General features: G+C 61.4%; 2 protein-coding genes across 4 annotated transcripts in view; both read right to left on the bottom strand.

Moving 5' to 3' along the window:
- SPEG (striated muscle enriched protein kinase) overlaps positions 1–6,611 on the bottom strand; it is a 38,913-nt gene extending 32,302 nt beyond the window's left edge. For all 3 annotated transcript variants that reach the window (XM_040069512.2, XM_040069513.2, XM_040069514.2), the window contains exon 1: positions 5,802–6,611. In XM_040069512.2, coding sequence (XP_039925446.1) covers positions 5,802–6,210 — 409 coding nt within the window. In that variant the 5' untranslated portion in view covers positions 6,211–6,611. The remainder of the gene's footprint in view (positions 1–5,801) is intronic.
- A 2,020-nt stretch (positions 6,612–8,631) lies between these two features.
- On the bottom strand, positions 8,632–14,035 carry DES (desmin). The gene is made up of 9 exons (XM_040069801.2): positions 13,404–14,035; positions 11,895–11,955; positions 11,624–11,719; positions 11,373–11,534; positions 11,165–11,290; positions 10,242–10,462; positions 10,056–10,105; positions 9,701–9,783; positions 8,632–9,579 (listed from the first exon to the last, which is right to left on the bottom strand). Exons 1-9 carry the CDS (start codon positions 13,952–13,954, stop codon positions 9,538–9,540), a joined length of 1,392 nt encoding a protein of 463 aa, XP_039925735.1. The 5' UTR covers positions 13,955–14,035; the 3' UTR covers positions 8,632–9,537.
- Positions 14,036–17,776: the final 3,741 nt, after the last annotated feature.

Below are 17,776 nucleotides of genomic sequence, written 5' to 3'. Positions count from 1 at the left end.
CTCATGGGAACACCACTGGAGGCCTCCCCACAGTGCTTGTCCCCATGCTGCTCACCTATCCCCTGGGGAGCCAGGTGCTCCACCAGGAGCTGCTCACAGGCAATCATGCTCCCCATGATGCTTGGCAGCTCTGGTAGCTTTTCTTCGCTTCCCCTCCCAGCTCATAACTCCAAACGTGAGGCTTTTCATGGCTCCATAATAACTTGCAAATTACCCAGTACAAAAGGAGCTGTTTATACAACATTTCTGTCAGTCCCACATTTCAAGTGATGCTGCGGGGTTTCCGTGGAGACCCTGCACGTCAGACAAGTCCTACAAATGCTACAGCTGGCGTTAAGGGAATCTCCTGTCAGAGACAGAGGTCTCTGCTGGCCCCTCCCAGCCCTGGGTGGGGACAGAAATGGGTACCCTTGAGCCAGAGCTGGATAAAGAGGTGAACTGTGAGCCTCATGTATGTCAGGGTGCCTGCACCCAGGGCTTCCCTGCCTCACCGTACTGAGCTACTCTCACCCTGTCTGTGCATGCCTGTGGTCCTGCTGCAGACACACAGCCTGTGCCTTCTTTTCACACTCAGCTGGGATTAAAGGACTCATCAGGGATGCTGGGAAGAAGCACCAAGGCTTGGACATGTCACACAGTGGTGCCAGGGTGAGGGTGCTGTCACCAAAGCACCCACAAGGCCAGCCCCAGGGCTGGCCCCAGGGAGGACTACCTTTGTCCAGCCAAAGCACAGTCACTCGGATATCCTCCAACTATCCTACATCTGCTGCCCGCTGGTCACAGCTCCTGGCTGGCTGGGCACACAGCTCTTCCCAGCAACTGTGACTCTAACCATCCCTCAGCAGAAGCTTCAGGAGTGACTCTGGGCTGTCCCAGAGATGCTGAACCCCTGGAATAGCTGGGTCACCTCCAAGAGGCTGTGCCTGTTGCAGGGACCAAAAGTCCTTTTCAGTGGCAGCAGCACCTGCAAATTCTTCCCGCAGGGCAAAGCCGAAGTCACTGCAGAAGGTGTCCCACAGGAAGTGATGGCCGCCTGCAACCAGGGCTGCCCCTCTGCCGTGCCCCAGCCCAGGGGCAGCCCTGACAGCACCCTGCTCCTCTGCAGGTCAGGGGCCTAGGACAGAGAACAGTGGCCAGTGCAGGAGTGGCACGGACAAGACGCAGAAGGTGGCCCCACTGCCACCGAGCTCCAGCTTTGCCTGCTGGATACACATCAGCCCCAAGGCAGGCAAAGCAGAGAGCAAAAGCTTGCTCAAAATGCAGCATTAATTCCACTGTTCCAAGAACCACAGCCCTCCACACCTTGCTGGGCCTCCCGGATGCTCTGCACAGACCCTGACCCAGTACCACAGCTCTGGCCTGGCACCAGCCCCCTGCCCTGGTCCCAGCCAGCAGCTCCCTTGCCTCAGTGCTTGAATAATTGATGGCGGTGTGTGCATGCGGCGTCTCGGGTAGGAGGAGGTCTGGACATGAATCTTTCATGCGTTTGCACCTCCTGGAGCTGCTGGGGATGGTCGGCAGGAGGTGGGGATGTGCTGGGAGCCTGGGTAGGTGGGGACTTTCCCTAGCTCTGTCCCCAGGAAAAATAAACACAGCAGCAGAATATCCCTTGTGAGCAGGCAGGGCAGTGCCACAGCATCTTTCTGACCCTGTGGAGGAGTAGTGCTGTGCTGTCCCCCCTCTCCCAAGGGCTGTGACACCCCAGTGCCCTCTCCAGCTTCAACTCCCTTGCTGCCACAAGAAGGATGCCAGAGCACACAGTGCTCACTGCAGGCGGAGAACACAGGGATGCAAAACAGCAATGTGACCTTGGCAGGATGGCACAAGGCATTACATCCCTGCCCTGCCAAACTCCAGCATACCCCCTAGCTGGGAGTGAGGGGCTGCAGGAGTGGGGGAAAGCAGGCAGGAGTGCAGGCAGCTGGGTGGAAGCAACCAGTCCCTTCCCAGTGCTGCCATGCCAGGGCACAAGGCTGCAACCTGGCGTCAGGAGGCAGGAAGGGCAATGGGAGTGATGGGCAACCCTGGAAGGAGGAAGACGCTGTCGTCCCCTCATGCAGTCCCGAGTATTGGTGCTATATTTACCCAGCTGCAAGCCTGGGTTTCAGCCTCTTGACTGTAACACAAGCCCTGCAGCCTGCCAGAATCCGAGGGGATGGCACATTCCTCAGCAAAAATAACCCTCCAGCAGCAGGCGAGAGGGCAGGGGTGGAGGTGACTGACTGGACAGCTGCACTCACCACCCCGCTCACTGGGAGCAGACGTCTCGCTCCGACAGACCCTGGAATGGGAGTCTGGCACACGTGGCCACCACACCAGCCCCCTGCCCAGGTGGATGGGGGCAGAGGTGGGAGCCACTCTAGGGCATTAAACATGGGCACGGCGCTGCAAATTATGGGACTAAAATTAGGTGCTGAGATAAATGGCCAGGGATGCTGAGCCACCAGGAAGGCGGTCAGCACAGCTATCCCCAGTGGGCTGCATTGCCATTGCCGTGCACCATCAGCTGAAAAATTATGCCAACCTCGCCCCACTGTAACTCCTCACACAGGAAGGGTTTCTGCAGGGCCACCACATGCAGGAAATTTCTGCCCCCTTTCCTGCCCCCAGATCCAGACAGGTTCAGGCTGTTTCCTGGGCAGAGGGAAGGCTCCAAGATGGTTTGATTGCTGAGTGCAGGTGGAGGCGAACGGAGCAAGACCCTGCTCTGGGAGCCCAAGATGGACACATCCAGCCTTGAAAGGAGAGGCAGCCTGGGTGGGGAGGATCAGGCTGTGCTGGCACAGTGAATGAGGGCTGGGCTCTAAAAGGAGATTAGCTCAGGTTCTTAAGAGGTGATTTCTGGTGATAATCCAGTTTACAGGGAAAAAATTCAGGAGTTGCATCCGAGAGGTGATAAAGGCTTTAGCAAGTCTAGGAGCAATGGAGCTATGGTAGAAGCCAGAGCTGGCTGGAAGGATCTGGAGGTTCTCTGGGCGGACCTGGGAAGCCCCTGAACCAGCCTGGTGCTGGTACAGGAAGGGTCAATGCACTCCACCTGCACCTGTGGAGTTGAGGCATTAGGGAGAACCTGCCGCAGGAGAGGGGCAGAGCAGTGGGGCACAGGGTACAGCGAGGGACAGTGGGGATGATATGTCCCTGGTAGCCCCTGCACTTGGCTGGCTGGCCAGCCCCACACATGCTCTCCCCACTCCCCACAGTGAGCACTGACGCGCTCAGGGGACCTGGGAGAAGAGAGAAGAAAATCATTAGTGGGGTGGAGCGACAGATTCAGGGCAGGAGATTAGAGGAGCTAAATCGGGCTTGTGTGAGCAAGGGGGACTGCTGAGCTGGTGCAGGAGGAGCTTCCTAGGCTGAGTACAGAGATGGGCAGCATGGAGCCCCCCCAGGCCACCAGCAGGGACCTGAGCCACCCTGGGGAGAGCCAGTGCTGGCCCCACAGAGATCTTTGGTGCACCAGGGAGAAAAGGGGCTCCATGCCCACCAGAGACCACGACCCACCCGAGGCAAAGGGAGCAAGGACACAACACCTCCAGACACAGAGGACCGGGACCCCAAGTCCAGAGAAAGAGCTGATCTTGCCAATGAGCCAAGGGCATTCCAATACCTCCAGACACAGGGGCCTGGGATCCCAAGTCCAGAGAAAGGCTTTATCCTGCCTGGGGACCCTGCACACGTCTCTCTTGCCCTGTAAGTGTCCGATGACCTAACTTACAGCGTGCCCCGGGGAACAAGGATGGGCTGTCCCTTCCCAGTACAAGGATGGCAGAGCTATGAGTGGAACTTCCAGGATCCCTGGAGACCTGTCCAGCACCTGGCAGGATGCGGCGCTTTCTTGACACTGCCACAGCACATCACAAGGACAGTTCTGTGCTGCCACAGTGACAAAGCCACACAGGGGGCTGGCCTGCTCCCTGCTCAACCCAGTACCCCAGAGCCTGCACGGCTGCAGAGGGGTCTCTGGCCCAGGGATGCCTTTTTGGGTGGCTGTTTGCTCAGTGGTGGTGCATCCATGGCCAAGAACCTGCTGGGAGGAGTATCCAAGGCAGGGTGACATTCACATTGCACGTTAGGCAATCCTGGCTGCTCGGTCCCTCCCTCAGCTGCCCCAGAAAGGCGGTGGTGAGGGCTGGCGGCTGGGAATTGGGAGCAGGGAAGAGTGCGTCAGCACAATGGGAACGGGCACCTAGGGAAATCAGACTGTGCTGTGCTGCTGGGCAGCAGCACTGGGGCACAGACTGGTGTGGCCATGGAGAGGTGCAGCTGCACACTGGAGCATGAAAAGAGGCTGACCCCCCTGCTGTCCACCCAGGACAGGCTGCCCCTCCCCCGGGGCAGTGTATGTCTCCGTTCTGCACACACTTCACCCCACATCCAACTGCACCGTGCCATGGTCCCCAAAGGCGTGATGCACAGTGACTCCACAGACTCACTGCAGGGCAGAACCCCTGCTGCACAGTTCTCTGCTCCTCCTGCCACCCCACCAGGCTCCTGACCTGCACACAAACCTTCCTCCATCCTCCAAACACCACTTCTCCAAACCCCTGGCTCAGTGCTCCCCTTCAGCATTGTGAAGGCTCCTTCTGACCTGCCACAGTCATCCGGTCCCCTGCCCAAGGTGCAGCATCTCTGGTGTACCTCCTGTGCTGTAGAGTCCCAGGTGCAGGTCCTTCCCTGGAGTCTCAGGGCTCAATGTTGCCTCCCTCACTGCCCATCCTCACTGTCCCCATGCAGACAGCACACCTCACATCTCAAAGCAATACCACCCGCCTCCACTCTCCCCAACACTCAGGCCCTCAATGTCCTAGGGAAGCAGCATTCATCCTCCATGAGGAAGAATTTGTTCACCAAAAGAGTTGTCAAGTACTGGAACAGAATGGCCAGGGCAGTGGCGGAGACGCCATCCTTGGAGGTGTTCAGAAAACGTGTAAATGTGGGACATGGTTTAACAGTAGACTTGGCAGTGCTGGGTTAAGGGTTGGATTGATTATCTTAGAGGCCTTTTCCAACATAAGTAATTCTGTGATTCTATGATTGCATGATTCCATGATGATGGGGCAGAGGGGACTGAGCCCCAAACCTGCAACACCAAGCCCACCCATGCAAGGAGAGCAGCCCCCATGCAATCCCTCTCTGACTGGGGTCACCAGGGGTGATGGTGATGAGCAGAGGGGCTGCCATAGGGATGAGCAAAGACTCGTTAATTTGTCTTGGCTAATTAACCACTAGGTCTCACCCACCGCAGGGCACAGGCTCCACCTAATTGTCAGTCCCACCTCTCACATGTTAGGCTCCTCCTCCTAGCCCCACTGGCGTTCTAGTTCACCCAGCGCATCTCCAATGCCTGGTAAAGCTATTGCGGTGATCCTGCGGGAGTTCTGCCCGTGGGCAGCTGGCGTGGGGGTACTGAGGACCGTGTTGGTGTCTGTGGTGGGTGATAACCACCAGTACCGTGTGCCCAGTCCCCATCTCTCTCTCTTTCTTTCTCTCTTCTCTCTCTCTCCTCCTGCCCCGAGCAGGCTTGGCATCACATGCTCCCAACACCTTTGTGCCCAGTCCTGGCACCCAGCCTGGCCTGGCAGTGGGTACCGCAGCCACATGCTCGCTGCAGGCTGGAGAACCATCCCGGCGCTGCCGGCACCCCAGCCTGCAGTAGGGTAGGTACAGCAAAGCTCAGCAGCCCTGTCCGGCCCCAGGGCACGCACTGCAGCGAGAGCCAGCAAAGCACTGCTGCCACCCTCGGCAAACCCGTGCCAAGGTCTGTGCCAGCTCGGCCGCGCCGGTGGCCACGTCACCCTTACCTTCCATGTCAATGATGGCCAACACTGCACTGGTCATGGCCTCCCCCTGCTCATTCTCAGCGACGCACGTGTACACACCGGCATCCTCCTTCTTGCTGTCCCGGATCCAGAGGGTGCCATACTCCTCCCCACCCTGGGCCAGCTGCTCCTCGTTTCGGTACCAGCGGAGGCTGGGCCGGGGGTTGCCCACCACCACCACTCGCAGCCGGATGTCGCAGCCGGTGCCGATCGCTGCGTTCTTCAGTTTCCTCACAAAACACGGCGCTGCCGGGCGAGCCGAGCCCTCCTGGGGCGGCCCCGGTTCTGCTGTGACCTTGGCTCGCTTCGGGGGGATGCCAGGGCTCGGCGGGGCTGCCCGGGGCTCCCCACCAGCCCTGCTCGTGCCGCTGCGTCCCTGTGCCCGATGCATTGTCCGCAGCTCCCCCACCACCACCCGCGACCCCTGTCACCCCAAACCGGCACGTCGTGCCCTTCTTCTCCCCCTGCCTGCAGTCCGGGGGTGCTGGGTGCCTGACTGCGGCGCTGGGGCAGCGGCGACCCCCCAGTCCGAATGCCGTCCGGTCCGGTGCCTCCCCCCACAGGCTGCAGCCCCAAAGCCCGCAGCACTGTGGGCAAGCGAGGCACTATATTTAGGCCGGGACTCGGGTTCCTGCTCGCCCAGCCGCCACTCACCAAGCGCCCGGTGCGGTGCGGCGCTCACACCCCGTGCTCTGCTGCAGCCCCAAGCCCGCCCAGCGCCTCGGCACCTGCTCCTCGCCGGCCTGAGTGCGGGTCCCGCGGGTGCTGCCCGCTCGCTGAGCCGTGCCCGTGCTGGGGCCGTGGCGTCCCCCCCCCTCACCCGTCCCGTCCCGTCCCGTCCCGCGCAGCCCCCGGCGAGCTGCGCTCCCTCTGCCCCCTCTCCTGAAGTGGCAGCTGCCTCTGATATGTCACATTCCTTGGCTGGGCTCCCCCTCTCTGCGCCTGCTGCCCCGTCCCTGCGGCCCAGCTCCACTTGCAAAGATAGAAAAGGGCCAGCACCTTTCCATATTAGCTGAGAGGCTCGGGGGGGACCCAGCCTTCCTCCCCCCGCTTCCCCTTCTCCGGCAGTGTCATTGGATCGGGGCAGAGAGAGACCCTGACGGCATGTGGAGGGAAAGGACACCGTCATGCTTCCTGCAACGCAAGACCCCGGGCAGGAGCCAGCCCTTCAGGGCCCCTGAGCTCCGTTCCCAGCAGACAGCAGAGGTGGGGATCCCAGCATCCCTGACCGCCACAAATCCTCCCTGCCCGGAAGTCTGCAAACACATCAAGACTCCGTTTCTCTCACTGGGCCCCTGCCTCTGTCCTGGGTTCTGCGGCTCCTGGCCAGCCCTGCTGGAGCTTGTTCGGCTTTGGGGCACCCTGTGGGAGCTACCACACGCCGGGCTCCAGTCAGGCACGGTGTGTGCCAGATGCTGCCTGGCCATCCCTGGGCGAGGCAGGGCTTCCCCAGCTCCTGGAGGCATGGCAACGCCTCGGCACCTGGCCCCGCCGCCCTCGCCAGGGGCTGTAAATCTGCGTGAGCAGGACGCCAGCGACACGACACGGTGCTGGAGCTGCAGGCCAGCCCCGACGGCTTTGGCACAGCCCGTTGCCACCAGCCTAAGGGTGCCAGCATCAGTGGAGCATCACCAACTAGGAGAAAATCCCAGGATTTCCCAACTTGACTGGCTGGGGCACAGTGGAGCGGGATGCCTTGCTAGGCCCACAGCCTGGCTGTAGGGTGGCTGAGACAGCCCCAGAAGAGGCCTGAGGGCCTCTTCCATGCCCTGCAGGCAAAGGAATGCTTTGTTTCCAGCCTACCCGCAGGGGCCGAACTCTGGCACAGCCAGCCTGGGCCGGCAGGGAGGGAGCTGTCATCCCAACTCAAGGCAAGCTGGGGACTGTCCTCGATGTCACAGGGCCACCTGCTGGAGATATCCCTTGAGATCCAACACCTCCCAGCTGGGGTTTGTCATTCCGGCCTCTCCAGCAGGGGCACCCCCAGCCCACTCCCCACTGCTGGCAGTAGCACATGCCTTGTCCCTAAAGCATCACCCCCTGCCAAGCCCACTGCCCCCCCGGCATGTGCTGCCTCGCAGAGTTTTGTGGCTCCACCAGCATCTCCCGGGGCAGAGCAATCCTGAATGCTCAACTCTGGGTTCCACTGCAGCATCCCCCTTTGCTGGGAGGAAGGAGCTGAAGCCGAGAGGTCCTCAACCTGACCACAGGGAGAGGGGCAGGGGTGCTGGCAGGAATGGAGCCTATGGTGTTGGCATTTTGAGGCTGGAGGTTGAGCCTGAGATGCAAGCATAGGGTGCTGGGTCTGATGCTCACGGGGCGCAGGGGAGGAGGCCGCTTAGGGATCAGGATGGCTTTGCTTCCAGGTTGGTGACACTTGGAGGGGCTTGGAAAAGTTCTAGGTGGATGTGGATTTGGGTAGGTCCCAAGTGGGGGTAAAAAGGAGGTGGCTGTGGAGCTGAGAGCCAGCAGGACATGGTATGTGATCCTGGTGTATGGGAGATACAGGACCATCACCCCAAGCCCCTTTGAACCTGCTCAGGGCTTAGGTGTCACTGTTCCCTGTCTCAGCAGGACTTTCCCACCCAGTGCAGCTGGGAAACCCACCACCTCAGGCAGCAAAATGCTCGAGAACCTTAAGTGTGAGAGACACACACACACACCTTTTGGGGGGCCCGGCAGCCTAGGGAGGAGACAGCCCAAACAGTCGCTGGCTCATCCATCCACCTGGCCCTTTTGATACCTCCCCCAGGTGCTGCCTCCCCACCGCCCCATCCCCTCTCTGCCCCAGAGATGTGCCGAGAAGACAGGGTGATGCTCCGCTGTTTATTTCAGCCGCCTGAAGAGTCTCATACACGTGGTGGGGTGGGGGTGCATTGGGGCGAGGGTTGGGGATGCCTGCCCTGGCCCCCCGGGCCTCTCTCCGGCTCCTCTCATTCTCTCCCCCCTCTCTCCCATTCACTCACTCCTCCTCTCTCCTGTGTCCACCTACGGGTACCCTCTCGGCCCATGAGCCTGGCCCCGTGCAGCCTCCTGCTGCTGGGGGTCCCCGCCACGGGGAGGGGCGGGCGCTGCCCTCCTCTGCCCCACGGGGCTGCCACTGGGCCGGGGGGAGCCAAGGGCCCGAGCCCCCCTGTGCTGGGGGGGACACGCAGGCTGGGGGCCCCCTCGCTCTGGGCTGGGCAGAGAACAGGGGGCTCAGCCCAGGCCATGCCTAGCTTCTCCTCATCCCCAGCATCACCGCCACGCACCTGGAGAAGTGCCAGCTCCAGGGGGGCCGGCGGTGCTGGTGGGGGGGAATGGGTCCCCACTCGTGTGGGATGAACCCCAAGCCTGTGCCCAGCGTGGGAAGGGGCCTGCGGGGGGATCCAGAACCTGCTGCTGGGACCGTCCGGCTCTCCATGGAGCTGGCCCAGGCCACCACCTGCTCCCCCCAGCCCTTCCCACCTGTCCCGTCCCTCCCTCCTGCCGCCCCCCGGCCCTGGCCTGATCCTGACGCTGGCGTTGCCGCTGCGAAGCTGCGAAAGCAGAGCGAGCCTTTGGAAGCCGGAGGAGAGAGCCCAGGGGGTGTGCGGGGCCCAGAGGCAGCTGCATGGGGGAGACTCCTCAGGCCGTGCCGGGGGAGCGCCGAGGGGCGAGGTGGGGGGCAGGAGGGGGGCATGGCGGAGGGACGGAGGCAGGGACAGAAGGTGCCAGTGGGCTGCTGGAGCAGCCTCCTCTACAGCACTTCATGCTGCTGCTGAGTCGCCTCACTCACCACCTGTGGGAGAGAGGCACCGTGAGACGCTGTGCCGTGCCACACCAGAGCCCCGAGTGTGGGGACAGGAGTCGTCCTCGGTGCCCTGCCTCCCAACCACCCTCGGCTGCCACCCTGCGCTCACCTCCCCGTCACGGGTTTCGATGGTTTTGATCATTACGGTCTTTTTGGTGTGCACCTCGGAGCCTCGCTGCTCTGGGCTGGTCTCTGCAGGGGGAGGACACAGGGACACGTGGTTATGGGGACACAGCCATGGGGCTGGGGTCACTGAAGAGCTTCAGCAGCCTTGGTTTAACACCGCCCCCCCCTCGCCCTCAGCAACACCCAAAGAAGTGCCCCCATACTAGGGGCTCTGTGTGGCACCTGTGTGTCCCCAACCTGTCGGCCTGGCTACAGCCCCCCAGGAGGGACAATTGCCCCAAAAGTGGGGGACACAGAGGACTCATCCCAGGTCCCCCTCTTCATGGAGTGAGGCTCACCTCGGAAATTGAGTGCAGAGGCGAAGGTCTGGTGCATGGGGATGCTGATCCTGTGGGAACACAGAGGAGAGAGCTTAGCACCAGCCAGGTCTAGCCCTCAGGTGTGTCCTCACAGAGTTGGCTCCCCAAAAAACTGCTGAGCCCCAGCTTGTCCTCCCAGCTTGTCCTGCCCCCACTTCCACTCACCGGTTCTCCTCGCCCTCCAGCAGCTTGCGGTATGTGGCAATCTCCACATCCAGGGCCATCTTGACGTTGAGCAGGTCCTGGTACTCACGCAGGTGCCGGGCCATCTCATCCTTCAGGTGCCGGATCTCCTCCTCCAGGCGGGCAATGGTGTCCTGGTACCCGCCGGCCTCCCCCGCAAAGCGCTCCTCCATCTCCCGCATCTGGCGCATCAGCGAGTCGTTCTGGAGAGAGGGGGGTGCTCAGTGCGGGGGGAAACCCAGAGGAGCCGGGCGTCGCCTGGGGTGGGAAGTGGGGATGCCAGGGCACCCTGGGGACGGCCGTGGTCAGCCCTGGGCTGGGTTCCACTGATGTGGGACCATGATGAGTGACTGTAACCCTGCACCTGCCCAGCGCTAGGCAGCAGGGTCTCACGGGGGCAAGATGGGCATGTACTGGGCGACCCCAGAACCCTGGTGCCCAGGTCCCCCAGGAAAGCCATCCTTCCCCAGTGAGAGGGCACAGAGAGCTGTAGAAGCACTGGATAGCTGCCTGGGGGTGGCACTGGTGGCTGCTGGCTGGCTCCCCCAACCATGACTGTGCCAGAATTGGACTGTTGTGCCCTGTTTGTTTGCAACCGCCTTGCCAGCCTGCAACCAGACACCCCAAGTCCTGTGCCCGCCTGCCTGGAGCCTCCCAGGCTGGGTCACATTTTACAATCTGCTCTTTGATTTCAGGACTCTGCCAAAACACTTTGAAGGAGCCCAGGCTGCTGCTCAGGGAGGCGCAGCCCAAATGTGGAGCACGAGGACCCCTGCGGCAGCAACTCAGAGAGCTGGGAAGAGCCCCCCCACCCCAGAGATGCCCCCAGAGGTCCCTGAGCAGCCTTGGAGCAGCAGGTCCCTGCAGGGAAGCTGGGGGTCCTCCTAATGCTGCCCTTAGCTCACCGTGCCCTTGAGAGCATCGATCTCGCAGGTGTAGGACTGGATCTGGTGCCGGTACTCCAGCATCTCCTGTTTGGCCTGCCTTAGCGCATCGTTGTTCTTGTTGGCTGCCTGCGTCAGGTCAGACACCTGGGGAGAGACCATGGTCAGCGGGCACGGCCCCCGAGATGGCACCTGCCAGGGCCAGCCCAGAGCCCGCTGCTCCCCACACCTTGGACTTGTACCACTCCTCAGCCTCGGCGATGTTCTTGGCAGCAATGCTCTCATACTGAGCACGGATGTCTCTCAGCGCGGCTGTCAGATCAGGCTTGGAGATGTCCATCTCCACCTGGATGTGCTGCTCCTGCAGCTGTGCCTGCAGCTCCCGGATTTCCTGTGTGGACAAGGTGACATCTCAGGGCACCCACTCCGTGTTCCCTGCCCCGTGAGCGCCATGGAAAAAGGGTGCCACTCCTGACCTACCTCTTCATGCACCTTCTTGAGGAAGGCGATCTCCTCCTGCAGGGACTCTATGCGTCTTTCCAGGTCAATACGTGCTAGCGTGGCTGCATCCACATCCTGGGAGGGACACAGAATGAGGGATAGTGGGGGGGCGCAGGGAGAGTGTGAGGGCTGGAAGGGGTAAAGCTGTGTCTGGGACCATGCCCCGCTGCTGGGGCCAGGCTGCTGGGGGGAGAAGCGGGTATGAAGGAGGGTAGGGTTCCCAAGCCACACTAAAGGGACAGGTACTCACAGCTCTGAATGCAGCGAGGTTGTTCTCAGCCTCCTCCTTCAGCTGGATCTCCTCTTGCAGCCTGTAGGCAGAGAAGGGAGGCTAGGAGGGCCCAGAGGGAGCTCCGTCCCTCCGTGGTGACGTCCCCCCTGAGCTGTCCTTAAACCCAGCATGCCATGGTAGGAGGAAAAGAGATTGTCTTGTGTTCCCGGCAGGCAGCAGAGGACTGGCCAGGGGCCAGGGGCTCTTCCTCCCATTCCCTATTATAGTCAACGCCGGAGAGATCACAAAGACATGAGGTCAGCTCAGTGCCACGCGCACTGCCCCAGCCCTTATAGGGGAGAGTGACCAGCAGCTGGGGGGACAGGGTGCAGGATCTGACACAGGGGGTCCCAGAGATGACCACCAGCTGAACTGTCTCAGGCAAAGCAGGAGCACCGACAGGTTCCAGCCATTCTGTGGGATGGGATGTGAAGTGGGGACTGCTGTAGGGGAAGCTCAGGTCAGGGCTGGAGGACTTGTGTCAAGGAAGGGGACAGTACCACAGGCTGTGTGTAGGTGGAAAGGCAACAGGGAGGAGATGGAGGCGCCCAGGTGGTGCTGGCACATGGGGTAGCAGAAACCCATCACCCGTTTGTTTTGGGCCCTACTCCTCCCCTGACACTGGGAGTTCCTTTATGCCACTACCCCCAGCTCCTGAGCATCAAGGAGGACCCCAGCACTGGCTGTCTGTGGTGGTGGCTGGGGTTCCACAAGGAGGCAGCAGACTGTGTCACCCCAAGGGAATGGTGTCCCCAGGGCACAGGGTCTGGGAGGGAAGGTGCAGACCATCACCAGAACATACAGCTCCCCTTGAGTATCTGCCCCTGCTGCCAGGTACCCCACGCTCCTCAGTCCCTGGGAATTCCCTCAGCCTGGCCACCCTTGTAAACAATCCCCGCTCTCCTCCCCAGCACCAGCCAGATCCACAGCATCTCTGGGGTCTCCCGCTGCTCACAGGGCACCATGGACACTCACAGCAGGCCTGGAGCATCCCTGGCCTGTGGAAGTGCAGCCGCTTTCTCCCCTCCCTCCTTCACGTCTGGAGCTGATGGAGCACCCTCCCTGGGTTATCCGTCCCCTCGCTTCTGCCTGCCTGACTGCATCTCTCTGTCCATCTATCCCACAGAGCCCAGTTCACCCATGGGCCCAGCAGCCTCCCCAGTGTGAGCAGAGATGGGGACCCCAGGGTGAGGTGCACTTTGATCTCCCAGTTCTGGGTGTCCTGCGGTGTTACTGCCTGGCCTCAGCCTCACCGCGAGGGACAGCATAGGGGACACCCCTGCTGTGGGAGCCACTCCACCCTCTGGGTGCTGCCTGGGCAACCAGAAAGTGGTCAAGGGGGCAGAGTACTGGGGTCATGATGGGCTCCGAGCATGAGGCACGAGGATAGCAGTAAGCATCCGAGGGGCTGCCAGGGCAAGCTCTGTCCCCACCCACCCCTAGGGATGGAGATGCACGGATGGATGCCCACAGGGCCCCCCCACTTACTTCTGCTTGAGCTTCTGCAGGTCATCGAGCAGGTTGTCACGCTCAACCTCCACACGAGCCCGCTGGTTGGTGAGCAGGTCCACCTGGCGCCGGAGCTCCCGCAGCTCCTCCTCGTACATCTCGGCCACGCGGGTGGGCTCCTTGCCCCGCAGGCGGTTCACCTCGGCCACCATGAGGGCATTCTGCTGCTCCAAGAAGCGCACCTTCTCGATGTAGTTGGCGAAACGGTCGTTGAGTTCCTGCAGCTCCACCTTCTCGTTGGTGCGGGTCTGGAGGAACTCCTGGTTCATGGCATCGGCCAGGCTGAAGTCCAGCAGCTCGCCGGCACCCTGGTAGGCGCTTTGGTAGGAGCGCAGGGGCGTCACACGGGTGGTGCGGAAGGTGGACACGCTGGGGACGGCCGAGGTGCGGGACACCTGGTAGACGCGGGAGGTGACGGAGCTGCCGCTGCTGCCCTTGCCCCCGAAGGAGGCACGAGAGAAGACCGGGGAGCCGCCGAAAGTGCGGCGGTAGGAAGAGACCCGCTGGCTGGAGGAGTAGGACTGGCTCATGGTGGCGGCGTGGGGAGGCGAGGCCGGAGCAGGGAGCAGGCAGAGGGCTGGCGAGCGGCCGGCACAGCTCGGAGAGGCGTCGGGAGGGGACAGCGCGCCGCTATTTGTATCCTGCTGACATCACCCGCCCCTCCTGCTGCCCGGCAGCTGGGGGATGCTGCCGCGGGGGAGATGGCGGGCAGCCCCCGCCCACTGCCCCTCACCTGCACACACCCCCCGGCAGACAGGAACCTCTGGGCACCCTCAGAGTTCTCTGGAGAGGCCTTGACGCCGGCCCCCACGGCTCTGCCCCGTCCCTGGGGGTGCGAGGGGAGCAAGTGGGGCAGACTGGCGGTGAGCCCCCTATCAGGATGTGGTGGCACCCACAGAGAGCCCGGACAGTCAGACAGACAGCTTAGGCTAACGCCATGAAGGGAAAGAAGGGAACCTTCACAACACGACTTGACCCCCTTGAACCAAACCCCATGCCAGGTAGCTGTGGTCCCCGAACTGGTCTTGAGCACCCCAAACGGCCCCTGATGATGCCCTGACCCACCCCCTGGCAAGAGCACCAGGCTCAGGTCTCCGTGTGGGGCCAGACTCCAGCCCCCATCCAGAAAGTGAGCAAGGGCGGGCCCTGGAGAGGGGTTGATGTGGGGGGGGCTGCCCTGAGTGTACTTGTACTGACCCACCACCCAAACTCTCTCTCTGACATGGGGGGCTGAGCACTGGCCAGGGTCTGGGTGCTTTTGGAGTGCTGCTGAGTGACCCCGAGCAGGTGCTGGGTCCGAGCCCCAGTGACGGTGACGTCAGCCCCTGTCCTCGCTCCGGCACATTCCCAAAGCAGCAGGCACTCAACCAAAATAGCCTTCCCAGCTCTTACTCGTGGGGTGTGGGACATACATACGTGGTATTTATAGTGGGGGAGGCACTCTGTTAACCCTTCTTGCTCCAGGCGTGTGGAGGGCACAGCTGGACGGTGACCCTGCCTGGGGCAGCCCTAGCCCTTCTTTGATCCCCATCACCCTAAGAGGAGAATGAGGTCCCCAAGTTATCCCGAGGCAAAGCAGGCTCTGCCCTGTCTCCTTGGTCTCCCCCTTGGCCAGGAAGTATACTAGGCATCTGAAAGCCCTGACCAGCTCCCCAGAAACTCCCAAATGGGGAATTTCTAAGTCCGTCTGGAAATTCCCACTACTGCTTCCTGGACAAGTGGTGGGTCAGGTCAGGGACCCTCAGGGCCTTGCACAAACACATGACAGCTGAACAGGACATCCTGAGGGAGGCCTGTGCTGGGGGAACCCCTCTTGAGGGTTCCCCTTGCTTGGGCAGCACCCCTTCCTCCCAGCACACCTGGTGACCCCCAGCTCTGTCCAAGCTGGGCTGTTTTGGCTGACGTCAGCTGGCTCAGCCCCAGTGCCTTTGTCCCTGGAGGCCCCGGTGGAGGGGACCGCTGTGCCACTGGGCACAGGGTGACTCAGCAGCAGGACAGCACTCAGCCCTGCCTGGCCCTGCACGTCCCAGCCTTCTGTCCTGGCTGTAACACAGAAGCCAGCCAATGCCACGGTTCACCCATGGCAGCATCAGGCAAAAGCTTGGGCTTGTTCATGGAAGCATTCTCAACTACTCTGGCTCTGGGAGGAACTCCTCCCTGCTGCTTCCCTGCTCCATGTCACTTGGGGAGCCAGCTAAATTCTGGGTCCCACAGACATGCAGGTGGGCTCAATGCCCTGCATCCCTTCTGCTCCTCCAAGCTCCCCATCCCTGGAGCTTCTCCCAGCCACCCAGTTGCAGGGTGATGTAGCGTCTTCCCAGAGAGTACAAGCTGCCTGGAGGAGCCTGCCTTTAAAAGGGAAGGTATTTCCAGATGAGGCTGTTTCATCCTAGCACAGGGAGAGAATGGAAGAAAGGGGGGCTTGTGGGGGGAGAGTAGATGGAAAAACAGACAGCATCCTTCCTCCTTCTGGCCCCATTCCGAGTATGCCCTGCACATCCCAGCGCCCTGCACGTGTACCCTGCCTGTGCCGCAAGTGCCAGCAAGCCAGCCCTTAGCTGGTGTGCAGAGGGGCAGGTGGGTGCCCCAGGAGGGGGATTCAGGGCATCTAGGGCAGCACACCACCAGGAAGAGTTCAGCCATCCCTTCCCAGGACCCCACTCCACTGCTGTGCTAGCTGGGAGTGTGGGGAGGATGGACTCCTCAGGAGTGCTGTGTCCAGAAGTGCCTGGCACCCTGCCCTGGTGTTTCAGGTAGATTGATGCAAATCCTGTCTCAGGCCTGGGTAGCCTTTGTTCCTCTCTTCATCCTATAGAGCAGTGGGATGCAGGGTTGGGGTGCTCCAGGCAGGGGAAATGCACTCTTGGGCACTGCTGCTTGGAGGGGAAGCATCTCAGAAGGGTTAACCAGGAGCATCCTCTTGACCCTGCTCTAGGGCAGACTGTTTGAAGTGGCCTTTCCTTAGCTGTGGTGACAGCCTTCCGGTATGGCTCTGGGCAAGCGGGGGCCCCACATCTTGCAGAGGGTGGACAAGCCTCATAGGAAATCCCTCGGAGGACCCAGCATGACAGGAAGGAGGGATGGAGTGCAGGACCCAGAGACCCTGCCTGAGCCCCATCCCAGGGACAAGATGCCAAACACTCCGTGCCAACTAAAGACCCAGAGGGTGCAGAAAGTGAGGGGGCTGCAGAGGCCAGAAGTGCACGGCTGCCTCCTGTCCTGACCAGCCCCGTGCAGTCTCCCCAGAGCTCCACCCCAGGCCGGGCTGACCCAGACCGACAGAGCCTGGGAAGTGGCTCCTGAACCCCTGCACTGGCCTGGTCCCAGTTTCCATCGAATCTTGGATGAGACTGCTGCCGGGAAGGCGTTTGGAGCTGGAATGTCAAACAACTCCCTCTGGTCATGACATCCCTGTGAGCAAAGCCAGCTGCATCCTGCAGCCGCCCCTCCTTCCTGGCCCTCCCTCCCTGCTGTTCCCCCAGGATTTAAAACCAGCACAGCCTCCTTGGGCTGTGGGCATCTTGGGGCTTGAAGCTAGACAGGATGTGGATCAGGGTGCTGACCCTTCCTTGTCCCTATACCCTGCCACCAGGACCCAGTGCCCCCTTATGCCTGGCCTTAACTCAAGGGTGAGTTGAGGAATGGGAATGGGAATGAAGCAGCGGGGGTGTCCATCCCCCTCCCTCCTGACCCCTGGCTGTCTTCCTTCATCTCGCTCCTTTTACAGCCATGAGCCTCCCAGACGCCTTTACCCTAAGAGGGAAGGACTGTGTGGCCCATTCCCCAGCGCTGACGGATCCAGGGCGCATGCTATTGTCTAAATAGGAGGTGGCTCTCCCTCCCAGCCTGGACCAAGGCCCAGCCTGGCCTGATGGGGTCCCAGGAGCTGGTGGGTAAAGTATCTAGGCCCCCCACCCCTGCTGTTCATCCCAGCTGGCCCATGCCTTTACTCACTCCAGAGCTCAGGACCAGGGGGTGCAGAATGTCTGTTTGCTCCTGGTCCCCACCCCCATGTCGCCAGGTGATGGGCATGCTGAGGACATTGTCCTGTCTGTGAGTGGCACAGAATGCTGGGGGTGCCTGGATGTGCCCATGGCAAGCATCGATGCCAGGGGTGTCCAGATGCAACCTGTATAGATGCTGGGAGGTGTTTGCTCACCTCCCTTGGCCTTTGCTTTGTATGTCCTCCAGGCGAGTTGTTCCCTCCATGTTTCACGAGTGTGCTGAGCTGTTGCCCTGAGTCGTGTAGATGATGGGGGAGACCAGCTACTTCCATGCCCATGTGGATGTTGAAGCATACACCTGCCCTATCACTCATCTGTACCTGGCCCCGTGCTCCATGGAGATGTTGG

The sequence above is a fragment of the Hirundo rustica genome, chromosome 7 (assembly GCF_015227805.2).
Source record: "Hirundo rustica isolate bHirRus1 chromosome 7, bHirRus1.pri.v3, whole genome shotgun sequence".
Taxonomy (NCBI): domain Eukaryota; kingdom Metazoa; phylum Chordata; class Aves; order Passeriformes; family Hirundinidae; genus Hirundo; species Hirundo rustica.
Note: the sequence above shows the minus strand (reverse complement) of the source record. Positions and strands in the feature narration are given on the sequence as shown.